The 24,857-nt window shown below is 37.8% G+C and overlaps 1 protein-coding gene across 5 annotated transcripts in view; it reads right to left on the bottom strand.

Annotated features, from left to right (window-relative positions):
• The window catches only part of TFG (trafficking from ER to golgi regulator), a 32,186-nt gene extending 16,266 nt beyond the window's left edge, over positions 1-15,920 (bottom strand). For 3 of the 5 annotated variants that reach the window (XM_034657585.1, XM_034657592.1, XM_034657597.1), the window contains exons 1-4: positions 15,672-15,917; positions 10,815-11,041; positions 7,988-8,071; positions 1,771-1,917 (exon numbers count right to left, since the gene is read on the bottom strand). In XM_034657585.1, the coding sequence (XP_034513476.1) occupies positions 1,771-1,917; positions 7,988-8,071; positions 10,815-10,998 (415 nt within the window). In that variant the 5' untranslated portion in view covers positions 10,999-11,041; positions 15,672-15,917. Of the gene's footprint in view, positions 1-1,770; positions 1,918-7,987; positions 8,072-10,814; positions 11,042-15,671 lie in introns of all 5 variants that reach the window. The other 2 variants (XM_034657612.1, XM_034657605.1) reach the window with 2 other exon arrangements.
• Between the last annotated feature and the right edge of the window lie 8,937 nt (positions 15,921-24,857).

Genomic DNA, 24,857 nt, shown 5'->3' with positions numbered 1-24,857 from the left:
TACTAATCACCAAATATTTATTGAGAACCTACTATTAATTCCACATAGCTGAAGGAAGAGAGGAAGAGGAAAATTTCAGAAAATGCAACTTTTATTTACACTGTATCTAAACTACTAAAGAAAAAAAATCCAAAATTTAAATGGAGCCAAATATACAATCTCTGAGAATCTAATGGCCGCAAGGGATCATAAAATGCCACTTTCCCACAAAATCGTCTTCTATTAAGCGCCTTATACACAGTCAGCCAGACTCTATAAAAAAATTACTATTTCATAATATAAACAGTTTTAAGCATGTAATTTAAATGCAAACACAAAAAACAGTAAAAAACAAAAACATATAAGTTTTTTAAGTGCAACATCTAAGAATATTAAAAGCTCAAGAAAGCTTGGGACACCTGGGTGGCTCAGTTGGTAAGTGTCTGCCTTCAGCTCAGGTCATGATCCCAGCGTCCTGGGATCAAGTCCTGCATTGGGCTCCTTGCTCCGTGGGGAGCCTGCTTCTTCCTCTGCCTGCCCCTCCCCTTGCTTGTGTGTGCATGGGCTTGCACTCTCTGACAAATAAATAAAATCTTTAAAAACAAACAAAAAAAAGTTGAAGAAGGCAGTTTTTTAAATCTACTTTCAAGCCCTAATACATAAACCTCAGTCTACACTGTTAAATATAATTTGGTCCAAAAACTTTTGTTAGTTCCAAATTTGTCAATAAATCTTTAATATAAACAGTACATGTCATCTGTAAAATGGAAAAAAAATAAGCTTCTCTTTGCATATGATTAAAAATTGTGTTTAAGATAAACTTTACAATATACCACTTGAATGTAGTAATCTTATTTTTTATTTAAAATTACTTCATATGCCACATAAAACTCATGAAATGATTGCAATTCCTAAGGTGCATTAATTATTATAATAAAAAGGGTTCAAAAGAGTCAAAGGGGGGGGCGCCTGGGTGGCACAGCAGTTAAGCGTCTGCCTTCGGCTCAGGGCGTGATCCCAGTGTTCTGGGATCGAGCCCCACATCAGGCTCCTCCACTAGGATCCTGCTTCTCCCTCTTCCACTGCCCCTGCTTGTGTTCCCTCTCTCGCTGGCTGTCTCTATCTCTGTCAAATAAATAAAATCTTAAAAAAAAAAAGTCAAAGGGGTTTGAAAACTGACCTATTCATTAATCCAGGGGTTTAAGACTAGCTGTAAAGAATCAACCAGAGAGCACTTTAAAAATGGGATTCCCAGGCCCTGCCCCTAGTAGGTCTAAAATGAGATCCAGAAACTGGTAAAATAAAATCTCCTGGTAATCCTAAAGGACGGCAGATTTGAATACTAACACAGAGGCAAGAATAAGAAAAGGTAACAACAAGGGTGCCAACCTACTCCTACTTGAAACGTTAGAAAAAAAAAAAATCTGCAAGAAAGATATGAGTATACAGAGAGTATAATGCTAGGCAAAAAAAGTCTAAGACAAATACCATGTGATTTCACTTATATGTGGAATTTAAAAAAGAACACAAATAAGCAAAGGAAAAAAAAAAGATTCTTAACTATAGAGAACTGATGATTACCAAAGGGGAGGTGGATTAAACAGATGATGGGAGATTAAGGAGTGTACTTGTCATGATGAGCACTGGGTGATATATGGAATTGCTGAATCACTATATTGTACACTTAAAACTAATATAATACTGTAAATTATACTGGAATTAAAATACTAATAAAATATTTTTTAAAAACATAAGAAGAATAAAGCAGAATAAAATAGATTCACAGTCTACCATTTTCAGGAATATTGGTGGAAGGTCCTGGTTCTCCAGGTGGTTCCAAGCTATCCAACAAGCGATTCACTTTATTTCGCAGTTCTATCAGCTCTCGACGGAGATACTTCACTTGACTCGATTCAAGGGGTCTTGGTTGGCCATTAACTGGAATAAATGCCATTAATTTGCTTAAAATTAGGCAATGTTCTTAAATAATATATCAACACAATAACAGAAATAAGGAAAAATAAATGTAATTTCTTTAAAAAGTGAAATAAAATTAAACAGTATACCTAATGATGTCATTTAAATGATAACTCTTTTTAAGGAAAGGATTTTTTATTACTAATAATTTATTTTTTGGAAAAAATAAATATTCATCAGTCTTTGTTGACGTACATCCATGGCCCATGGTCAGATTGGTTAAAAAAAACAAGTTTTATTAGGATAAACTACAGTAAACTAAATTAAGGTTTAATGTATTTTTAACAGAAATTATGTACCTTCAAAAGGTCATTTTTTCCCACACTATTCTTTTATATTCTTGATGTAATATTATAAACACCTAAACACCTTATTCTATACATATGTTAAAAGGTACAACACGACTGACAGGTCTGTTATCCCTCTTGCCTACTTTTGACTAAAAAAAGAAAAAAATAGCCACCTAAAATAACTGACCTAAAAAGTAACCTATTAAAAAAAATGCAGAATTCATGAGTCCAAATCACCACTGTCCTTTCAAAGTAGTTACTTCCAATAGCAGTATACACAAGAAGTCAAAGATTATTTAATAATCATTGGGTTTTTTTTAAATGAAGGCAACATTACCTCATTTAAACATTTTGTCAAAATGACCTTCAGCTGACTCAAAAATAAAAAAAGGAAAAAAATGAATCCTTCATCCAGCAACAAAGACTACCACCACTAAGGTTACTTTAAAAAAAAAAAAAAAAGTAAGACAAGGCTCTGAGTGCAAGCTTCAAGACAGGAGTTCAGAAATTAAACTAAACTAAAAGGCTTTATTATGCATCATCGGTACACATATATATATAAATTCCCAAGGCAACAAATTAAAAAAGAAAAGCCGTTTGAAAATAAGGGTTCAGGGATTCTTTGTTAAGTACTTGCAAACATCAAACCATCAATACAAGTTTTTTGAAGAGGACCCTATTTTATGCACTCCCTACATGGTTATGAGGAAGTTCAATACCATCTCCTACCTACATCAATTAATTACTTGCTTTTTAGGGTACTCCTGGGTTTTCTCTATTATCTTAAAAGGAGAAAAGCAGTTCCGTCTGACAAGCAGGAACTGGCCTAGTCCTGTAAGACAGGCCTTAGTGCTGCCGGAAGCTGGCCTGGCTGGCTCTCAACCAGGTAAGCTGCAGTGTTCTCTTGGTGAACACGAACAATTTCAAAGAACAGCAACAATCAGAGAAGATCACTCCGTGACTGCGAAAGGTGAAGACAAAAACCGAGCCACTACATAATCATGTGAGAACTCAGACAAAACAAGAACAACGACCAAACCACAAAAACGACCAATATCCCTGGCTAAAATGAGTGACTGCTGCTGTTTTACCCATTGAAGTTTTAGCCTCAATTAATTCCTCCACCTTATGCATAAGACTTAGTAAGACACCCAATCATAGGACTATCCCCACCTCCCAACAGCATCCAATTTAGGGCAAGTCCCACTTCCTTGAACCTTATCCAAAATCATCTAACATAAGCCCAAGCCTATGAAAAATCCTAATACTTTTACTGAGACATCCCATTGTTCATGGTGTTCATTCTCCCTCACTGCAATGTATTTGTAGTATGCCCCTTTTTACCCCTCACATTGCTTACTTGTGCCTTTTTTCTTAACTTTCATCTTAACAGGTTTGCCACTTTGTATCTTCTCAAAACTGCTGATCCTATCAATTCCCTGACTTCTAGCTCACTTCTGCTCTTTATTATTTTTTCCTCTGAAGTTATTTATTTGTCCTTCTTATACTGAATGCTACAAATATCCCTTCAAGGTTACCTTTGCACACACTAAAAATTTTGTTATGTAGAAGTCATAACTAATTACTTCTAAGTCCCATTATAATTGCTTCTTTGACTTGTTACTTAAGCGTATTTTTATGTTAAAAAGTCCCATAGTTCGTGTTACCTTTTTTGTCCAGTGGTTTCTAATGAGGCCAGAGAATATAACCTCTAGGACATCTCTTCTCTGGTATTTATTGAAATTTGTTGGAAAAACCACTATATGGTCAACTTTTATAAATGCCCACACGTACTCAAAAAAATTATACTCCTTCCTGATTGCTAGATGCATAAGACCAAGCCTGTATTTGATTTGTTCAAATTTTCTCTATCCCTCTAATTTGGAGGCTGCTTGATCTACCAATTTCTAAGAAAAGAGTATTAAAAGCTCTCCCATGATTGTGAATTTATTTTTCCTTAGGGAAAAATCTAACGATATATTGTGATAATGTTCCGAATTGTTTTATATTCCCAGTGAACTATATTTTATCATTATGAAGTGACTACTACTAACGAATTTTTCACTTAGAGTCCATTCTATTAGTATTACCAGCTAGCTTTGAGTTTGTATAGTATATTTTTTAGCTCTCTACTTTCAAACTTTGCGTAATAATATGTTACTATGTCTCTTTTTTATATTTATTTTTTCTTTTTTATATTTAAATTCAATTAGCCAACATATAGCACATCATTAGTTTCAGATGTAGCGTTCAGTAATTCATCAACTGCATGTAATACCCAGTGCTCATCATATCACATGCCGTCTTTAATGCCCATCACCCAGTTATAATCAACGTGTAACTAGATTTTTAACTCCTGTTAGAGGCTATCTTTTAACATGTACATTTAGTCCATTTATGTGTATTGTAGTTAGTTATTTTGTGCCTTTCTACTTATCAAGCTTTCTCTTTGCTTCTTTTCCTCATCATCTAGTGAACCACGTAGGTACTCTGTCTCCCCGTTTTCCCTCTACTGGTTATTTTTAGTCTTTCTCAAATCACTGTTACATTTCAGACACGTATACTTCAATTTTTAAAAATCTAAAGTTAATTGGTATCCTCTTCCCAAACAAGTTTTTAAAATATTTTAATTCCTATCATCCCCTCCTGTCTTGCATATAATCAGCATTTTTGTCCCATTTTGTTTTTATATTCCTAAAAGTATTACTTTTTTTTATAATCAGTGCTCATTTAAATTTCGTGTTAATGACTTATTTGCAGGACGCCTGGGTAGCACAGTCTAGGCGTCTGCCTTCGGCTCAGGGCGTGATCCCGGCGTTATGGGATCGAGCCCCCCACATCAGGCTCCTCCGCTATGAGCCTGCTTCTTCCTCTCCCACTCCCCCTGCTTGTGTTCCCTCTCTCGCTGGCTATCTCTGTCAAATAAAAAAAATAAAAAATCTTAAAAAAAAAAAAACAACTTTATTTGCTCACAATCCCTTGCATGTTTCACCATTCTTCTAGACTCAATTTCCTTCTTGCTTAAGAACTATTTTTAAAATTCTTTTAACGGGGCCCATGAGTGGCAAATTCTCAGTCTTTATTTAAAATTTTTTAAAATTTTTATTTATTTTTATTTTTTTGAGAGAGAGCACACGAAGGGGAGGGGAGAGGGGGAGAGGAAAAGAGAGAAAAGAGGGGAGAGGAAAAGAGAGAATCTTAAGCAGGCTCCACACCCAGCACAGAGCCCAATGTAGGGCTGGATCTCATGACCCTGAGATCATGACCTGAGCCAAAATCAAGAGTCAGACGCTTAATCAACTGAGACACCCAGGTATCCGGAAAATGTTTTAATCTCCCCTTATTCCTCAAGCTTATGAGACTACAGAAAGCTACTTTACCAGTTATTTTTTTTCTGAGCAGTCTGAAAATGTTACTTTACTGTCTCTAGCTTCTATTATTACTATGATGAAGTCTACCAACAGTCTAATTGCTTTGTAGGTGGATCAGTCTTATTCTCTCAGGCTACTTTTTAAGATCTCTTTGCCTTACATGTTTCCCAGTTTCATGATAGTATGCCCAGTGGAATTTTATCTTTATTTATCCTGCTCAGGACTCACTGTGCCTCCTGAATTTGATAGTTTATTTCTTTAATTCTGAAAATTTCTTTAGCCATTACCTCCTCAAATATTTCCATTCCCTATTATGTCCTTTAAAGTCTAAATGGAAATAGGCTGGACTTTCTCATTCTCAAATTCTCTCTCATATTCTTCATCTCTGTTTTTGTGCTTGATTCTGTAATTTCTTTAGACTACCTTCCAGTTCACTAATTCTTTCTTCAAATGTGACTAATCTGTTGTTCTACCTCTCTACTTTGTATTTAATTTTAATGATTATATTTTTCATTTCCAAAAGTTACCTTGATTTGTTAAAAATCTGTTTATTCTTTCTTCATAGTGCCTTTTTCTTACATTTTTTTCTTCTTTTACATCTAGTAAGTTTAAGCGCATACTTTATAGATAAACATTTCTATTAACTAAATTTATTAGAAGTCTCCTCCTACTACTAGTCGTGCCCATTGTTTCTTGCTTACATGGACTATTTCACGTCTTGCTTGAACTCTAAATTTATCAACAGGATCCTGTCTAGGAGAAGCCTGTAACCTGGACTGAGAACATACTCCTTCTAAGAGATTTCCGCCTTTGCTTCTTACCATTTTTTTATGGTAGTATCTGGGCATGCAGATACTATGCAGATAGTTTAAACTTAAACCCAGCCCACCTAGGGGCCACAGTTATAAATTCTTAAGAGAGCCTTCACAAACCCAACAGCTCTAAGGTACAAGAGGTTCCCATATCAATTCCTTGACTTTCCCAGTATCAATGAAGAGGTATTTTTCTTTTACAATATTCTTTTTTAGAGTATAGTTCACTGAGGGTCTAGGACCCAAGGTCTTGACCATATAAACACCAAATCCTTAGTCCTTACATTATGCAGAATAAAACCTTGACCATCACCACCAAAAGCACACCTAGTCTCAGCCTTTGGTCCTTCTGGTCCTGGTTTTTAATTCCATCTATCTTTTGGTCCCTGGACATTTCTTTTACTCTCCTGAGCAAGTTCAGGTATATATTTCAAAAAACACACTTATAATAGTTGATCTAGCATGTCCTCAGTATTTCTGGAAGGAAGGTTTTCAGTTTATCAAATCTTCCTGACAGCAGGGCAATAGTGGTTAAGTATATTAGATTCAATATTGTAAAACGATACCATTTATCTAAAAAAATTTTCAGCAGTTTTTATTTGTTATTAGCATTCTAAAATCTGATTCACATTCATCCTTCCTAGATGGAGATGATATAAATACAAATTAAATCAATTGGCCAACATCATGTTTCATGGAATTGTAAGGTTCAGTGACACGTAACTTTTTAAAAATGCTAAACAAAACACCCAGAAGAAAAGCCCAGATTTTATTTTTCACATAATCATACTACCACTTTAACTTTGTAATCATTTCTATTTTATCCCTTAAGAGTTACGCCTCACAAATTTGTTTATGTCAATAAGAAATAAAATCTAAAGATTATAATTAATCTTTTGGTTCTTTTTAATCAAAACTACTTCTAATTTAATCTTTAAGTACTCCCCAAAATAATGCCTACAGTATGAGGCCTATATGTTAAGCCCTGAGAAGTAAAAACAAATTATAGAAGAATTATATATACTAAGAACTTAATAAAATGAATAAACTTAATAAAACTAAAACTTAATAAAAGTAGTTTTAACCCTGTAATTATTTTCAATCCTAGAAATACTTCTATAAGTGGCATCCATTGGTACGTAAGGTACTGAGCAGATGGAGAATTTAAACATACCTACTCTCTATTAATCCTCAAAAAATATATATACGTATAGAGTAAGGTCTAATAAATCAAAAATTCAGATACAGCTGAAAAAGTTATCACTTAATTCTGAGGCTTTAAAAGAAATAAAGCTGGGTGCCCGGGTGGCTCAGCCAGTTAAGTGTCTGCCTTCAGCTCAGGTCATGATCCCCGAGTCCAGAGACAGAGCCCCGGATCAGGCTCCCTGCTCATTAAAGTCTGCTTCTCCCTCTCCCTCTGCTCCTCCCCACCACTCGTGCGCTCTCTCTCAAATAAATAAATAAAATCTTCAAAAAAATAAAAGGAGAAAAGCTAAAAAGTCTTCAACAAAAATACAATGGACAATATAGTAAATTTATTAGAAGGTTTACCACTTACCAAATAATGTCAGTTTCAGTATCCTACTACACTGAATTGCAAAAGAAAGGTCAGAACTATCAAAAATTGTTATAAGATCTCCATCTGGAATTAAAAAAAAAAAAAAAAAGTTTCAGATTTGTGTGTCAGTAGTAAACCAGAACATACATTAAATTAAAATCTAAACGTAGATCACGGAGCATAATTAGAATCTCCCATAAAAACCTTAAACAAACATTAAAGGATCTAGGAAAGATGTATTTACTCAAAATACTATATCAATTTTACTTATTACTTTTATAGCAAGTTTATCATATCATCCTCATAAAAGCCAAAACATAACTAAGATTAATGTATTAAGTGATATTTTACAAGTCACCAGGATATTCATGGTAGCAATATAACATGGTTTAGACTAAAATCTTTCCATTCCAAAAAATTTAAATATATTTATCAAAAGTTAAAGAAATACAGATTCTCAAGGTTCAAATTTTAATCCTAAGTACAGTAAAACACCACTGATACAAAGGGATGGGAAGCTATAATAGGATCACTGGCCATTTTGATACTAAGATGAAAACTATTAACTCCCCTTAGAAAAAAATATTCAAATACACAAAATTCTGTAATCTCCTGGATCTCAAGGTTAAAGAATATTATAATCAGCTGCCTGTTTCAAAAGCTTTCAAAGGGCTAGGGGAAAAATGTTCTCTAGAGAGAAGAACAGAAAAGCAGCCACAGCAAGAGCTGATCAGGGGCCTCTGCCAGGTATCTTCACAGACACGGTGGGGTGGCAGCGTGAGGATCATAGTTTTGTCCTGGACAGGCTGCTCTGCTAAACCAATTTTAACATTGATTAGACATATCTATTTTGAACAAAGGTGGGAACAAAAGCCATAACTGAGAATTCTGTCATGTTTTTAGAACTTTATAACCAGACGCACTTCTTACAACATATCTAATGTTCAACTTCAATATCTAAACATATTTTTAATAAAGTATATATGTAAAAGGAAACCTTCTCTAACAACTTTTTATTTTTTGAATTTCACAAGAGAAATAGAATATGTATGATAGTAAAAACCTTACCTAAGCCAGTCTTCCACCCTAGTACCCAACAGTCTATGGAACACAAATCTGTACAATTCAAAACACTTAGAAACACCATGAAAAAGAAATTCAATATGGTAACTGGATGTGGAGGACAAACTTTCGACAATGAGGACACCCTAAGCAAGGGGTCCAAAAACAGACCCATGGTCAAAATCCTTGTCTATAGGGATTGTGAACCAAGTATGGTTTTTACATTTTTTAAAAAGGTTTTAAAGAAAAATAGATGAAATAGAGGCCTTAAATGACTCACAATGCTAAGATATTATCTGATCTTTTAAAGAAAGTTTGCCAACCCTTACCCTAAACAAAAATAAGGGAGTTAAGAGAAAGCCAAATAAATAATGAGGTCAGTTTAAATTATACCAAGTTTGAGGTAAACTAAGCCACACATGTGGAAGTCAAAGAGGTGGAAGCCAATGTATTGTAAGTAGATGAGATTATATTAGGGAAGAGAAAAGGAAGAAACTGCTCTCCTTCACTGTCCTATGGAACAGGTAACTCTCAACATTACTTTTGGGTACCGTTAGATCATACTTTATAAAAAAAGAAAGAATTACACCTGTAGCTAAATGGCCAGCTTAGCTGATCATCAGTGGTTTATACTCTCTGTCCACAGTGTAGGTTGTTGGAAAGTGGGCCAACCAGGGACATACCCCAAGCCACTGACATCTCAGCAAAGTCATGTGACTAGGGTTTGGTCAATGTGATGTCAGCAGAAATGATATACATTACCTCAAGGCCTAGAGACTACAATCCCCCATGTAATCCTCTACACTCTGTCTTCCTTCAACTGCTTGCTGGATGTTAATGCTCAAGGTGAGCTTGTAAGCCATGCACTGAACACAACAGAGCTTCTGTCAACCTGGGTCTCTAAATGATTCCTTGAGTGTTAAACCACTGAAATTTTACGATTTCTATTATCGACAGCTGGCATTACTTTAAGTCAGCACACAGAGGCACAGAGAAGTAGCTGTCAGTGATAAGAAAACTAGGACAGCAGTGGCAGAGATATTAAGGGATAAGAGTATTTTTTTAAAAGATGGTATGGGTAGCAGTGCCAAGTATTGAGATCAAGGTGAAATAGACTGAAAATAAATTCAGTGGTAAGACAGAAACTAGTAATCACCTAAGCACATTTCAATAGAGATGTTTACAAAGAAGACAGGTTTAAAGAAAATGAAATAAAGATAATCTACTATTATAATTCCACTATGTGTTTGATGCAACATTTGTCATGTAAAACCCATTGCCATAAAAATGGTTTTGTGGTCAGATGAGTCTAGGGACACTGCATACTATAAATTGACAATGTACATCAGCATATTACATGTTCTGAAAATTCCTACAGTAAAGAAACATATTTCTGTTTCAACCAGCTTTCCCACACTTAGTTGGCCATGAAAATCTTTTTCATTCAATACCTACTGAGGAGTGAAAATTTGGTTTTAAAAGCAAAAAGAAAGCCAGAACTGCATGAGCAAAAGAGAAAAAAGATGCTTGTAAAATATATATATGAAAGTTCTATCACTTAAAACCCCATTTCTAATAATAAATCACTTAGCTATTTAACTTACAAAAGAACTATAATTAACTACATGAACATCCAATAAAATTAAGTGGGTACTCAACTACCACAGAAGGGAACAAAATTTTTACTGAGATAGTTCAATAAAAGATAGGAAAAAAACACATATAAAACCTGAGTTTTAATGACTAACTTCAGAAACAATCTTACCTTCATCTTTATACTTTATTGTAACTTCATCATTACTGAGGAGTTTTCCTCTGAAAACTCGCTGCATCATTAGCACTAATTCATCATAAGTAATATCTTCATTATGAATGGGAATTCGTCGAATATCCTCCCCAAGTTGAGCTTTGATGATTAGCTTCCCACTTAGGTCCAACTGTCCATTCATGGTGGACTCCAGGATGTTGCGTATATACAGCTCTAAGGAAAGACTGATAAAACGGTTTTGATGATTAAACAGCTATAAAAACTTATCTTAATAGTTGAAAAGCAAAACCACTATTAGAATCTAAGAAATTCTGGCCTTCAAAAGAGATTCACTGTTCCAATGTTAAGGTTAAAATGGTCTGGAGATAACTTTATTACGTGCCTAAAAAAACAAGTTTTATTATTTTATGTCTATTATATTTTACCCACATACCTAACCGCTTATCTGACATTACCATTTAGACTTCTAACTTACGCTGTCTAAAAAACTCCAGATCTTCCCAAAATCTGCTTCTCCTATAGTCTTCCCTATCTCAGTTAGTGACAATTACTTCCTTCTAGCTGTTCATGATTTTTAAAAAAGTCCATCAAATAGCCAAAAAACTAGTTGCCACTACTTCTAAACTATTTCTATATTCCAATACCTTCAGTACCTTTGCCTCTACCAACCTGATCCAAGCCACTACCACTTTTTGCGTGCCTCACCACAAAAGACTCCTAACTGGTCCGCCCACTTTTTATCTTTCCCTGCTTTTAATCTATTCTCAACATCAGACTTATCCTGTTCAATAAAATCTAACGTCACTCTGCTTAAAATCTCTTAATAGATTCACAGCTCACTTTTAGTAAAGGACAGAACTACAAGGTCATGATCTGGCCTCTAGCCCCTAGCCAAGTATTTGACCTCATTTCCTACTTTTTTCCCTGGTTACACTGCTGCACCCAGACTTTTAAGTTCTTCTCAACTCAAGGCTTTGCAGTTGCTGTTCCCTTTGTCACGAGCCCTTTTCACAACTCCCATAGGATTCATTATCTCTGATCAAATGCTCACTTATCAGAGGTTTGTCCTGACCAGCTAAACTAAAATGGATCCTCTTTCACTTTCTTACCCTGCTTCAATTTTCTTCAAAGCACTTATCACTATCAGACATTAAGAATTTATTAATTTTGTATTGTCTTTCCTACTAAAAAATAAAGAAGTAAATGGTTTTGTTCATTGTATTCTTGAGACTAGAACAGTGCCTAGCACATGGTACTCATTCAATTTTGTTACATGAAGGACAAATAAATACTGGCTTCCACACCCTATTAGCCTGTATCTAAATGATAACCCTGAAAAGCATACGTGAACACTAAAACAGTCTCAAATTTTTCTCTCTAAAGTAAGAAAGACTTCACTAATATTTTCTCTAGCTTTCCTATTTGGGGAACTTAACGAGAAAAGGCAAATGAATGATATCCTCCTGAGCTTTCTTATAAGACTGTGCACCATTGTCTCTTAATATTCTGTAACTCACACCTCCCCAAACCTTAGTGGGTGTGTAGGATTAGATTCCATATTTTAAGAAAGAAGATGTCACAGAACTAGCCACTAAATATTAATTTGCTATAGAATTTTTCTTTCTTGGGTTTTACTTTAATCCTAATTTCAGGTTATTATTTCAAGGTGATTATTCTGTAATGACATTGTAATTCTAGACTCAAAATATAGTCTGAGGTCTCTAGTAATTTACATGGTTGCTATAGAGTTATAGAAAATACACTTAGAATTAAATAATGTGTAGTAGCTCTTCCTCTCAAGGCCTCTTTTTTTTTTTTTAAAGATTTATTTATTTGACAGAGATAAAGACAGCCAGCGAGAGAGGGAACACAAGCAGCGGGAGTGGGAGAGGAAGAAGCAGGCTCATAGCGGAGGAACCTGATGTGGGGCTCGATCCCATAACGCCGGGATCATGCCCTGAGCTAAAGGCAGACGCTTAACCGCTGTGCCACCCAGGCGCCCCTCAAGGGAGCATTTCCCTAGTTTCAACTACTAGCTCCTCCTGCCCCAAGGAAATGATCTCTCAAACTGTTTAAAGTGCCCTACAATCCCCTACTGGCCACACTCTGGTTTCAACCTCATACTTCACTATTGGCAGCTTTCTGTTTTCTCCTATTAATCTGTTAACATCATACTGGGTTTTCATGCTTCTCTACAATTATTTCTGTTGTGTGTGAAAGCACCCCATCTACCTTCTAACATAGCGACCCTTCAAATACTTGAAGTTTTCATGAATCCTAATTCATTCCATCAATGTTATATATAAATGCCCTAATATTCGTAATATAAACGCCCTATGTCCTTCCAATTATTCCTTAAATGAATATCTCTAGTCCTCCTTGCCATATTCTGAAGAGATTACATTTATTAATAGTATTTTTCTTTCCTTCTTTTTAATTTTAGAAATACTCTTTTTCCATGATGCGCTGACCCACAAATCACATACTGATAGCTTGTAAATAAACTTCCCGGTTGTTATAACAGATTTTTAAAAATTTTGCCATTTAGTGAGGACCCAAAGTCAGACTTGAAGGCCTATATCCTCAGATTTCCCCCTTTTTCAGCAGGCTGAAATTCAAGCTCCCTTTAGCCTAACATTAATTACCCTCCACAGTTTGCCCTTCCTCTTGTTTCTTTCTACTCTTCCTTTTTTTTTTTTTTAATACTTGTATTGTCTGTATTTTAGAGCTTATAGTAACAATGTATTTTAAAATGGGGCATTAAATACTGAATCTAACACTCTAAGGTCAGTTCAGAACAGAGTGGATTGTGCTCCTACATATGGATGTTAAGCTTGTCTTAATGTAAAATACAATAGTTTTTTATCTGCCAATGCTCACAATGGACTTCTCATGAACACTGTGATTAACTGAAACCTCCATAAAACCTCTTCACCTGTTAGTCAAACTACCCTATTCATTCAGGAAACATTTGCTTAATAGCTACTATGTGCCAAGCTCTGAAGTATAATCACTTCAACAAACTGGTAAAGATTCCACCTTGTTTACCTTACAGTCTGAAAGAAATAAAGAACTTCAGTAAATCCATGTATGTTACTTCCTCCTACTCACAGGATGTGTAAACCAGCAATAACATAGTTAAGGACCAGGGCTTAGCTTCAGCAAGATGTTATTACCAACTCTTAAAAGTACCTAGAATAGTGCCTGACATATCGTAGGTATTTAAAGACTTGTTTTTATTCCCTAAACAAGAGATGAATGAGAAATAATAAAGTTCTGATAAGGGATTGGGAGAAGAAAGCTGTACTGGTAGGGTTAGTTCCTAAGTCAGACCTTCACACCGTACTTTTTTTATGTAGCTAGAAGTGATTTCCCACAGCAAACATACTCCTAATTACGAGAAATTTCCAACATCAAATGTAATGAATAGTCAGTCCTTTTTGATTGTGGGAAGATTATTCAATGCTCGGTTGCAATGGGTCTGAAAATATTAGTGTGTTTTACTTTGTATCTGCCACATTAGCCTGCAAATTCACTTATTCCTTGGTGTTGCCCATGCACTGTAAACTCCTGTGGCTAGGAACCAGGGCTTCTTTCATAAGGCTGTCTCCAGTTTGTGCAGCCATCTCCTCATGACATGCATACAATCATCACAAAACTAAGGGCACCACAAAATTTTCCCTTTCTGGGGAAATCCCATTCCCACACTTGCTTATGTACCAGAATTCAGGTCCCCTTTTTCTCTAACTCCAGTCACCAAGTAGAGACTTGTAAGAACTACTAGAACTACTAGTTGCCAGGACTGCTGGTGAGATCCTTACAGCAATTTCTTCTCCCATCTTGTCCATATCCCACTCCCTCTGAAGTCCAGAAATGACACAGCCACTAATTTACCACACCCTCCAACAGGAACACTGTTTTTAGCACTGAAGAATAAAATGACATGCCCAAAGGCACATAAAAAGCCTGCCTCCTGAACCAGAATCTAGGTTCAGTGGCCAAACCTCCAGTTCCACTAACCCTGTGGGTAGCCCTGGTCGAATTCAGAGGGACCTGCTTAGGCACCTCCACAGCACAGCAATTCTAAGAGATTCAAGCAAAATCTACCCTTGATTATTCCAAAGAATCCAAGGAGTCACAAATCCTGCCTGACCAGTAAGATGGTAAAGATTCCCACTACCAGCCCTGTGACTTTAGACAAGTACCTCTCCAAGCCTCACTTTCATCATATACAAAAAAAGAATATCTAAATTTAAAGACTCTTTGTGATGATTAAATATCATGCATCTTAAATACTCAGTATAGTTCATAGTAAAGTAAACTTAGAAGTTCGCTATCATCATCACTATAAAACTAGGTTGGGCCTCCAGACGGCGCTTGATTAAGCCCTGACACAGCTAAGGAACAAGGTTCCTCTTAGGTGACCCCAATAAACTTATTCCCATAGGCCGCTATTCTTCACCTTTCTCACCTTTCCAAGCCCCTCTGGGGGTTAAGTGCTAGACCACCCCAGGCCTCACGAAGCACCTCTCCTCCCCTTTCCAACTGGCAGTCCAACCCCAAGGAGCCAGGCGGACTCGGAGCGAGAGCACTTGCTGGCCCAAACAACCCCGAGACCCGAGGCCCGCCTCCCTGCCACCGTGGCCTGCGGGACTCCCATCCCCTCCCCCTCCACCGCTTCCCCTCCCCCCACCCCGCGACCGCCTTCCCGGGCCCCAGCCCCTTCCCAAGGCTCCCCTCCGCACGCCCCCCGTCCGGCACCCGCCGGTTCGAGCGGGGCCCTCAAAACGCTTCCTCGTCTCCCGGCCCGCCTTGTCGAGAGAGCGGCCGCGCCCCCGTCCCCAGCGGCCATACCGGCTGGCCGAGGTTGCCGCGGCCGCCTCCCCGCGGATCTCCGCTGACCCGACCCGTGCGAGGCCGACGCCGGGCTCTGGGACGTCGTGGGGAGGCTACGGTCACGGCCCACTCCGGTGCCCTCCGCGGCGCCGCCGCACCTCGCTAGCAGGCTCGCGCGGGCCCCGGCCAATAGCACGAACCCACCAAGCCTAGCGCGATCTCGGGCCCAGTACGTGGCAGGTGGGGGAAGAAGAGGGGCGGGAACAAGAAAAAAAATCCGTCCTTTCGCTCCGCCTCACAGCACGAGGCCAACCCAGAACGCATGCGCAGCGGCAGGGGCACGCGGCTGGCTGCGCCAGAGCCTGCGTGGGCCGGAGTCTCTGCTTTCTCACTGGATGATGGAGTGTAGCGGTGTGAGCCGAACGGATGCACGCATGCGCAAGGCGTGACCAAGCACTTCCGGCTTTCCTGAAAGCTTGAGTTTCGGGTCTGCTGCGGGTGGGTGGGGCGTGGTTTGCTGTTCTGGTCTCTGAGTGCTGGTCGAACGTGGGCATTTGTCCAAGTTGGGTGTTTTTTGTGACCATTGTGATTCTCGTCTTGTCTCGAAAAAACTAATCCTTTTTTCCCGCCTTCCTTCCACAAACTCATTCATTCATTATTGGGCGCCTACGCTTCTTCCAGCACTGTGCTGTGAAGGGGGATGAATCCGTTTGTGAGCAAGGAGTTTTAAATAGCATTTACGAGACAGGACAAACCTGTGAATGTGTAAAAGGAAAAGGCTGGAAAATTAAGCCCACTAAGAATTCCGGAAGCCTTTTTGGGGGATAAGGCAGCGTTGACCTCTATACTCTTTCCTTCTCTCTTACCTAAAGCAATAAATACGCGTTTTTATGTAATAAGTGCCCGGGCTCAGACTGAACTCTACATTTTGCGGAGGGCAGTGTTGAAATCTAGGGATGAGGGAGTGCTATTTTAAAAGTTGCAAACAACTTTTGCCTTACATGACGGAGACTAAGCAAAAAGCAAGTCGAACCCACGTGGTCCCCAGTTATTCACCAGATATTCCTGAAGGACCTGGGGTAAGGTGAATTCAGGGTGAGAAGGTATGTTCTTTTAGTACGATACATAGTGTGATCTTTTTGCAGTTAGAAGTCTGAAAAATTCCGTTTGAGAGTGAAATATGTGACTTTAGAAGGCTTTTTGCCTCTAAGTTGTATTTTCCAACACTGCATGTATTGCTCTTTGAAGAATTGCTTGCAGAGATTGAGGAACAGCGGAATAAAAGAATGAAAAAAGTCCCTGACTTTCTCTTCATTACTTGTTATTTAGAACTGAGTACTCCAGATTTGGGGAAATGCACTGCTGTCCAGTAATAATATTCTAATGTCCTTGAGATGGGTAAAACCACACAAACATGATCAGAGGTAAAATATTCCTTAAAGAAAATGAATTATATTTCTGTCAATTTTCCTAAAAGAAGAATAGATCCTGGGGCAGGAGATAAGGAGATGAACCTGAGCCTGGAATAAGGGGAGATAATTTCCTCTCTTTAGGCTCCCAGGAAAGGGACACTCACTTGAGTCCTGTCATTGAGGAGAAATACACGGATCCTTATAGCACTGGGACCAGCTAGAAGCTAGGAAAAGAGGCGCCCATAGTGTGGTCTTGTGGAGGGGTTGGTGCATTTGGACTCTGAAAGCAGCTTGAGGTTCTTTATGTTATAATTCCTTCATGCTTCATCCCCAAACAATGAGAAGTCTTTTTTTAATGCGAAAACCTATTCCCAGCTACTGTGAAAACTGCGATGGTGTAGTGATGATTCCTCAGATCAAAGCAACAGTAGGAGCTGCACAAGGCAAGAAGTGAGATATGAGAGAGTAAAGCATCATTTGGAAGCCAGATCAGAAACTCAGGTGACATGAGGCAAGAAGGATGTCTGTGCAACATTAAAATGTTTACCCAAGATTCTCCAGAAATATACATTGTAAAATTTTTAATGAAGAACTTTATGAGAGATTTCACCTCCTGCCATCCTGGATGCAGACAGACTTACAATGTGATTAAGCATGAAATTAAGGACATTTGGGTTTATTTATATGTCATAGAGGAGGTTTAGAGAAGCACACAAAATTATCAGCTGAGTGTGTCAGATTACCCCTTTAGGTTATAAACACCTTAATAACCAAAACCATATCCTGTTCATTTTCTTGTTTCAGCTTAATACTAAATTGTCCACAAAAACTTCAGTAACCTTTCCTCTTCCTGGTCCTATAGAACAATTACATTTTTAAAAACAAGATCATAATGAACAGCTGGAACTCATTACCTAACCCAAGTATTAAACATTACCAATAAATTATGTCTCCCTGTGTGCTTCTCCCCGAGGTGATCCTTGTGCCTCTCTCCTGAATTTTGTTAACATTGCCTTGTTTTTAAATCTGCTATATAGTTTAATCATATATATGTGTGCCTATGGGATGTGTTGTCAGTCTTACTTGTTTATACGCATTATATAGAGTATCATCTCTGTGGTTTTCTGGAACAATTTTTGCACTCGATATTATGTTACTAAGATACTATATTGCTACATGTAGCTGGAATTCATTTATTTTATTGCTGAATAATATTCCTTTGGGAGAGTACCACAAATTTTTAAAATCTGTTCTATCAAAGTGTATTTAGATTGTTTTTGGTTTCTGCTGTGTGCCTGCATAAACATCCTTTAGTGTGTCTCTTGTAAAAGAGTATCTCTTGTTACATGCTAATACATGGATTACTGAATGGCAGATTATGCAAATATTTAGCTGTATAAATAATGCCAATTCTTGGTATCACTAAGACGTTTTTGGGGGGAGGGAGTGTAAATAGTATCTTTTTGTGGTCTTATTAAAGACCATAAGGATTACATTATAACCCTGAGTTTTTGTACCAAACATTTAACAATTAGACTTTTGGTCCCTTATGAAATTCATTTGATTGTTCTGTATCCTTACTTATAATTCTATCTTTGAGTATATTGTTCACCACCATCCTCACCTCCCCCCACCCAAATTGAAGGCTGTGATTGTATTTTCTCTATCCTTCCCAGCATCTGGCATTGACTGCCTGAGTGAATAATAGGCACTCAATGAGTAACTGTTGAGTCAGTGAAATAGTTATTACTGTTTCTGTAATGTGCCCACAGTTGCTGATGATACAGTTCTGTGTACTTAGGCTCCCAATAAATGCAGGTGATAACTGGCCAAGGAGTGATAACCTAAATTAAACTAGTTACCACATTTACCAAGAACATGGTTTCTCCCACTGTATGTGTAGACGTGGGTTTTAGTTACTGCTGTCTTTCATTAGTGAAGCCAAAAAGGCTGTTATCATAGAATTATCACGTTTTAAACACTTATGGTCACATTTATTGGGGTAAGCATTAATCAAATCATTAAGAAGATTCTTCTGGGGATTCTGTAAGTGATTACACCTTTAAAATGCTATTAGGAAACATCTTACCCTCTTCTTTTGTGCAGAGTTTAGAAAGGTTCTGAGTCAGAGAAAATTGTACTTTATGCTCACCTGGCCAGCTGTCCTATGTGCAGATGAATCTGGTCTTAAAAGAATACCAAGAATAGTCTTGAATCAGAAATGTTGGAAATGTGAAGAAAGGCGAAGCAGTGTAAGGAAATGCCCACCTGTAGCAAGGGGAGAATTGAGGCATCAGTTCAAAGGTTACTTTCCTTGTTGGTGCACTTCTGAAGAAGGGTTAGATTTGAACTGTGGTTTTGAGAGAGACAGTCAATTCATGTATGTACCACCTACTCTTTCTCCCTTTAAGTCTATGTGGCTAGAACTCTTCAACTGGACGGGGAAGATCCCAAGAATGAAAAAAGTAGATTCTCAGACTGGACGGGAAATGGGACAAAGACTATGAGCCTTATAGCAAGTTGGATAAAACCTGTTTCGTCATGTTGTCCTTTAGTAGTTAGTATAAACCATTTTGAAAGTTTCAATCATCTCTGCTACCCTCAGGGGAACAAAAGAAAGGATGTAAGTTCCTCCTTGGGTGAGAATTTCAAAAGAGAAGTTATGTCCCCCCCTGAGAATCAGCAGTGTTGTGGCAGCAGTCGCTAAATAAAGAGAACTCCAAACGGAAGGGGAAACTCGTGACAACCAAATGGCAGCCAGTTGGTCAGGTCAGCCTCCCTTCCATTGGCCAAACATAAAGATCTGTTTGTGTAAACAAATGAAGCTACCACTCCACGCAGAGATAATAAAGGAGAAAAGAATGATAGTTTTACTCTGTAACTTTGAGGAAGTCTTCTTAGCACTAGCTAAAGGAAAATACCTCGGTCTGTCCTACCAGCTGCGGAGCCGTTGAGACTCTAAAATGTTTGTCCTTACCATGGGGCTCTGCATCCAGCCCCTACTTAGAGAAATTGCTTCCTTGTAGGCAGTTCTTCCTAGATTTTATATACCTAGAAACTGGCACCTCCTAGGTATTCAATATGCATTATTGAATAAAAGAATACTAAGTTCCCCACCATTCTATAGGGTAAGCTTCCAAAACACAGAGCAGCCATCACTGGTGAGTTCCTAGCTCCCTAGGAGTATAGGATTTTATCTCTGAGCAATCTGGAAGTGTTCACTTTTCTTCATTTATGTCTCCCGGAGACAGTGCTGAGTTACATCTGTGCATTCTGTCAGAGCTTTGGTTCAAAGACTAATGCCAAAATACCTACATGGAGATCTCACAGCTTTTCATTTGACTAAGAGTAAGGTGGGTTTTTTTGTTTTGGTTTGGTTTTTTTCAGCTCTTTTAAGAAACCCAGATGTCAGATTCTAGAAATCATGCATGTCAAATCATAGTCTGGGTACTGAAAGGCTCTCACATCTCTAGTTTAACATTTATGCCAACGATCTTGCTTTTAGTCCCTCCATATAAATGCATGATTAAACAGGGCCTTTTTAAAAAGTCATTTCTGTGAAAACCAACTTATTATAAAAGGCGCAAAGTAAAACAATGAGATGACAATTTTCACATATTAGTTTGATTAAAAGAAGTTTCATAATACTTTACAGAAAAGGGTATAGCAATGTAGACATTTACACTTTGTTGTCAGGGCATAAATTGATACAAACTATTTAAAGAGTGGTATGGTAACTTTTAACAACATCCAAAACAGCCAACCCTATATGATCCAGCAAGTCTATTTCTAGGGTACCAGAGAAACCTGTAGATGTGAGAGCACAGATATCCCCTACTGTGTTATTTTCAGATAAAAAACTATACAGCAATAAAAAGAAACATACACATACAGTTAGATCTCAAAAACATTTTATTAGATGAAAAAAGCAAGTTTCAGAAAGTTATGTTAATGTGCAGGAAAGAGTTAACATACAAAATGAAAGTGCTATGGTTAGAAAGAACTGCTTGCATGGTCAGCCTATGGCTAGTGACTAGGAACTTGGATTTCAGGAGCAGTCCCACTATTCTTTGATAAGAATGGTGCATTGAACCTAAACTGTAAAACCAATGAGGTTTATGCTGAACCCTGCTTGCTTTCTGGGAGTGTGGAATTTGGGGATATGCCAGCTAGAGGGTGCCTTTGTGACCAGCTCCGAATAAAAATCCTGGGCACTGAGTCTCTAATGGGCTACAGCAGACAACATTTCACAAGTGTCCCAATTCATCATGGAGGAATTAAGCACATCCCGTGTGATTGCACTGGAAGAGATCTTTTGGGAGCTTGTGCCTGATGTCCTCCTGATTTCAGTTCATGTGACTATTTTCTTTGCTAATTTTGCTGTATAATGTTCTGCTATAATAAGTCATAGTGATGAATACAGTTCTATGCTGAATCCTATGAGTGCTCCTAGTGAATAACTGAACTTTGGGGTGGTCTTGGGGACTACTGAATTAGTTCCCTAAACCATTTATATTTAAAAAAAAAAGGAAAAAGAAGCACAAGACTATGAATTTCAGTGGGTATATAATTTTATGTATACATATTTCTTGAAATCTGGAAGGTACACACCAAACTTAGTATAGTGGTTAACTGTGAGGAGACAGGGAAGGAAGAGAAGAGGGGCCTGGGTTTGGTAGAAATTAGTCAAAGGGCATTTTGGCTCCATCCGTCATGCTGTACTTTATTTCCTTTTTTAAAGAAAAATATACTCATGTAATACCTAGGTGGGAAAATATTTTTAAGTTAATTTAAAAATAATTTCAGCCTGGGTGGCACAGCGGTTAAGCATCTGCCTTCAGCTCAGGGCATGATCCCGGCGTTCTGGGATCGAGCCCCACGTCAGGCTCCTCCGCTATGAGCTTGCTTCTTCCTCTGCCACTCCCCCTGCTTGTGTTCCCTCTCTCGCTGGCTGTCTCTATCTCTGTCGAATAAATACATAAAATCTTTTAAAAAAAATAAAAAATAAAAATAAAAAAATAAAAAATAAAAATAATTTCAGCCTGCATGTTGAGTCACAAAATTTTAGAGCTGGTGGGGAATTTAGAATTCCCCTGGTCCTGCCCGTACCTTTAAAAAGGTAGAACCTCAGGCTTCTGCCCTGAGAGTCAAGTATGGCCTTGAGTCACATGGCTTGGAGTTGGGACCACAACTCCCAGTCCAGGATGCTCCCCTAATCTGCAACTGCTGGGTAAGTACTGTAGTCAGAAGAACCAGTCTTCTTTTTTTTTGTTATTGCAAAGGTCCAGAAGGTCTCAATTGTTACAACATGGTTGCATAGCAGCTTCTATCAAAGTTCAGCAAATTATCAATGTCATACTTCCACGTGTAACAAGAGCTGTACTGGAAGAAGATAAGAATTGGACTGCAGTTCTCTGGGAAATGTAGTTTGTAAGCAATAACACCCTTAAATCATACCACTCTGCTTTGCTTTTATTTTTTTCTTCTTTGGTAAAATAGGGGGTTAGCATATTAAGCAATGGGACTTCTCAGAAACATGATCAGTAGCTTGCAAAAAAGATTTACATCCTATTTCTACTTTTGAAGTATTTCACAAATAAGGACTTTAAAAACTAATTTCCAAGTTCATATATTACTTTGGGGGCTATAAAATGGTACAACCACTGAGGAAAACTGTTTACCGGTTTCTTATACTGTTAAATATACACTTCATCTATGACTCAGCAATTCCAGTACCAGGTATTTCAAGAGAAAACATAGAGACTTAAATAAGAATATTTATATCAGTTTTTGGGATGCCTGGGTGATGCAGTCAGTTAAGCGACCGAATCTTGGTTTCAGCTCTGGTCCTGATGTCAGTCAGGGTCCTGGGATTGGGCCCACTTTTGGCTCTGGGCTCAGCATGGAGATTCTCTCTCCCTCTCCCTCTGCCCCTCTGGTTCATGCTCTTTCTTTCCCTCTCTCTCTCTCTCTCAAGTAAATAAATAAATCCTTTAAAAAAAAGAATATTTATATAAGTTTTATTCCTAGTTTTCAAAACTTATAAATGACCAAGTGCCCATCAACTGGTGAAAGCATAAACAAAATGTGATTTACCCAAAACACTGAACCCTACTGCAATAAAAAGAAGCAAACCACTGATACAGCATGAATGAATCTCAAAAATACTATGGTGCCTGAAAGAAGCCAGGATCAGAAGAGGACATGATTCCATTTATGGCATTCTAGAACATGCAAGAGTGATGTCTGGTAGTAGAAAGCACATCGGTATTACTTGGGGTTGGGGATGGCAGAGGATTTAACTGGGGTGGAGCATGAGGGAATGGTACAGGGTGATGAAAAAGTGCTTAATCTTCCTTAGGTTAGTGGTTTCACAGGTGTATACATTTGTTAAATGTTTTTTAAAAAACAAAATACTTGGGGCGCCTGGGTAGCGCAGTCATTAAGTGTCTGCCTTCGGCTCGGGGCGTGATCCCGGCATCCCGGGATCGAGTCCCGCATCGAGCTCCTCTTCTGGGAGCCTGCTTCTTCCTCTCCCACTCCCCCTGCTGTGTTCCCTCTCTCGCTGGCTGTCTCTCTGTCACATAAATAAATAAAGTCTTAAAAAAAAATACTGTCTTTAGTGACCCACTTGTGATACTGAAGTTTCCTGTGGTGCAGTACGTGTCTTTGTATACACACAGCATTGTAGACAGTGGAGCAACACGGAGCGTTACACGTGACTGGCATGGATGTGAACACGCTGCATTTCCAACTGCAACAGCCTTTCTGTTTATTCCAAATAGTATGTCCTCTCATTTGGTAACATACCCATGGGGACACTTTGAAGAAAATGCAAAGCCAATTTCAAGTAGCGTTGGAATAGCTATGTTTTGGCCAAGATGGGGTTATTGGGTTGTTTAATTGTTAAGAGATATGTGACTTGTGTGATCATGTTTACCTGGTTATGTTGGGCATCAGGAAGCATATGGTCTAATCTGAGACCCACTCCTAGCAAAAATAAAAGACCATCTGACATGTTTCTTGGGTACTACCTTCTTTGCTCCTACAATTATTTTCCCTTCCTCTGATTTCCTTACTTAGTCAGTTTTTCAGCAGCTTTTGTATATTTTTTCCAAATGTACATTTAGCAAATTACATACATATAAACGAAGTAATGGATGATGCATATGTAACACTACTTTCAATCTGAGTTCTGTATGTGTGTTTTAATAAATAATTGCTAATAAAACTTCTCATCTCCTCTCTCAAGATTCAGTGTTTTATTTTTAAGAAAAGGTGGATGGACACACACACAGAAAATGTATTTGAGAGGAAAAAATAACATCATGGAAGGCCACCTGCCCGCTGTACAAAATAATGAAGAGTTAAAGATGTCATGAGTCTGTCATATATGATTCATTTGACCTTGGTTGGCATATTTATGTCCCTGTTCTTCATTTTAGAAGTTTCTGCATTGTTCCTAACATATTCCTTAACACAAAATGAAAAATATGCTGCCTGTATGAGGACATATAAACTCAAAAAAATGCTAAATGCTCCATAAATCTTTTGCATATTTTGAATCAAATGCAGAGTGAGCATTTCATTATATTAAAAAGGGAGGACAACGATAAACGAGGAAAATATTTTTACCAAATGCATCATTAAAAGGTTAATAACTATAATAAAAGGAATTCATACAAATTTATGAGAAAAAATAATAGCTCAATTGATAAATGGACAACACAAATAACTAAAAAATAAAATACCAAAGTAAACAAGTATATAAAAAACGTTTATGGTACTCCAA

This window comes from Ailuropoda melanoleuca, chromosome 1, assembly GCF_002007445.2.
Source record: "Ailuropoda melanoleuca isolate Jingjing chromosome 1, ASM200744v2, whole genome shotgun sequence".
Lineage (NCBI taxonomy): Eukaryota > Metazoa > Chordata > Mammalia > Carnivora > Ursidae > Ailuropoda > Ailuropoda melanoleuca.
Note: the sequence above shows the minus strand (reverse complement) of the source record. Positions and strands in the feature narration are given on the sequence as shown.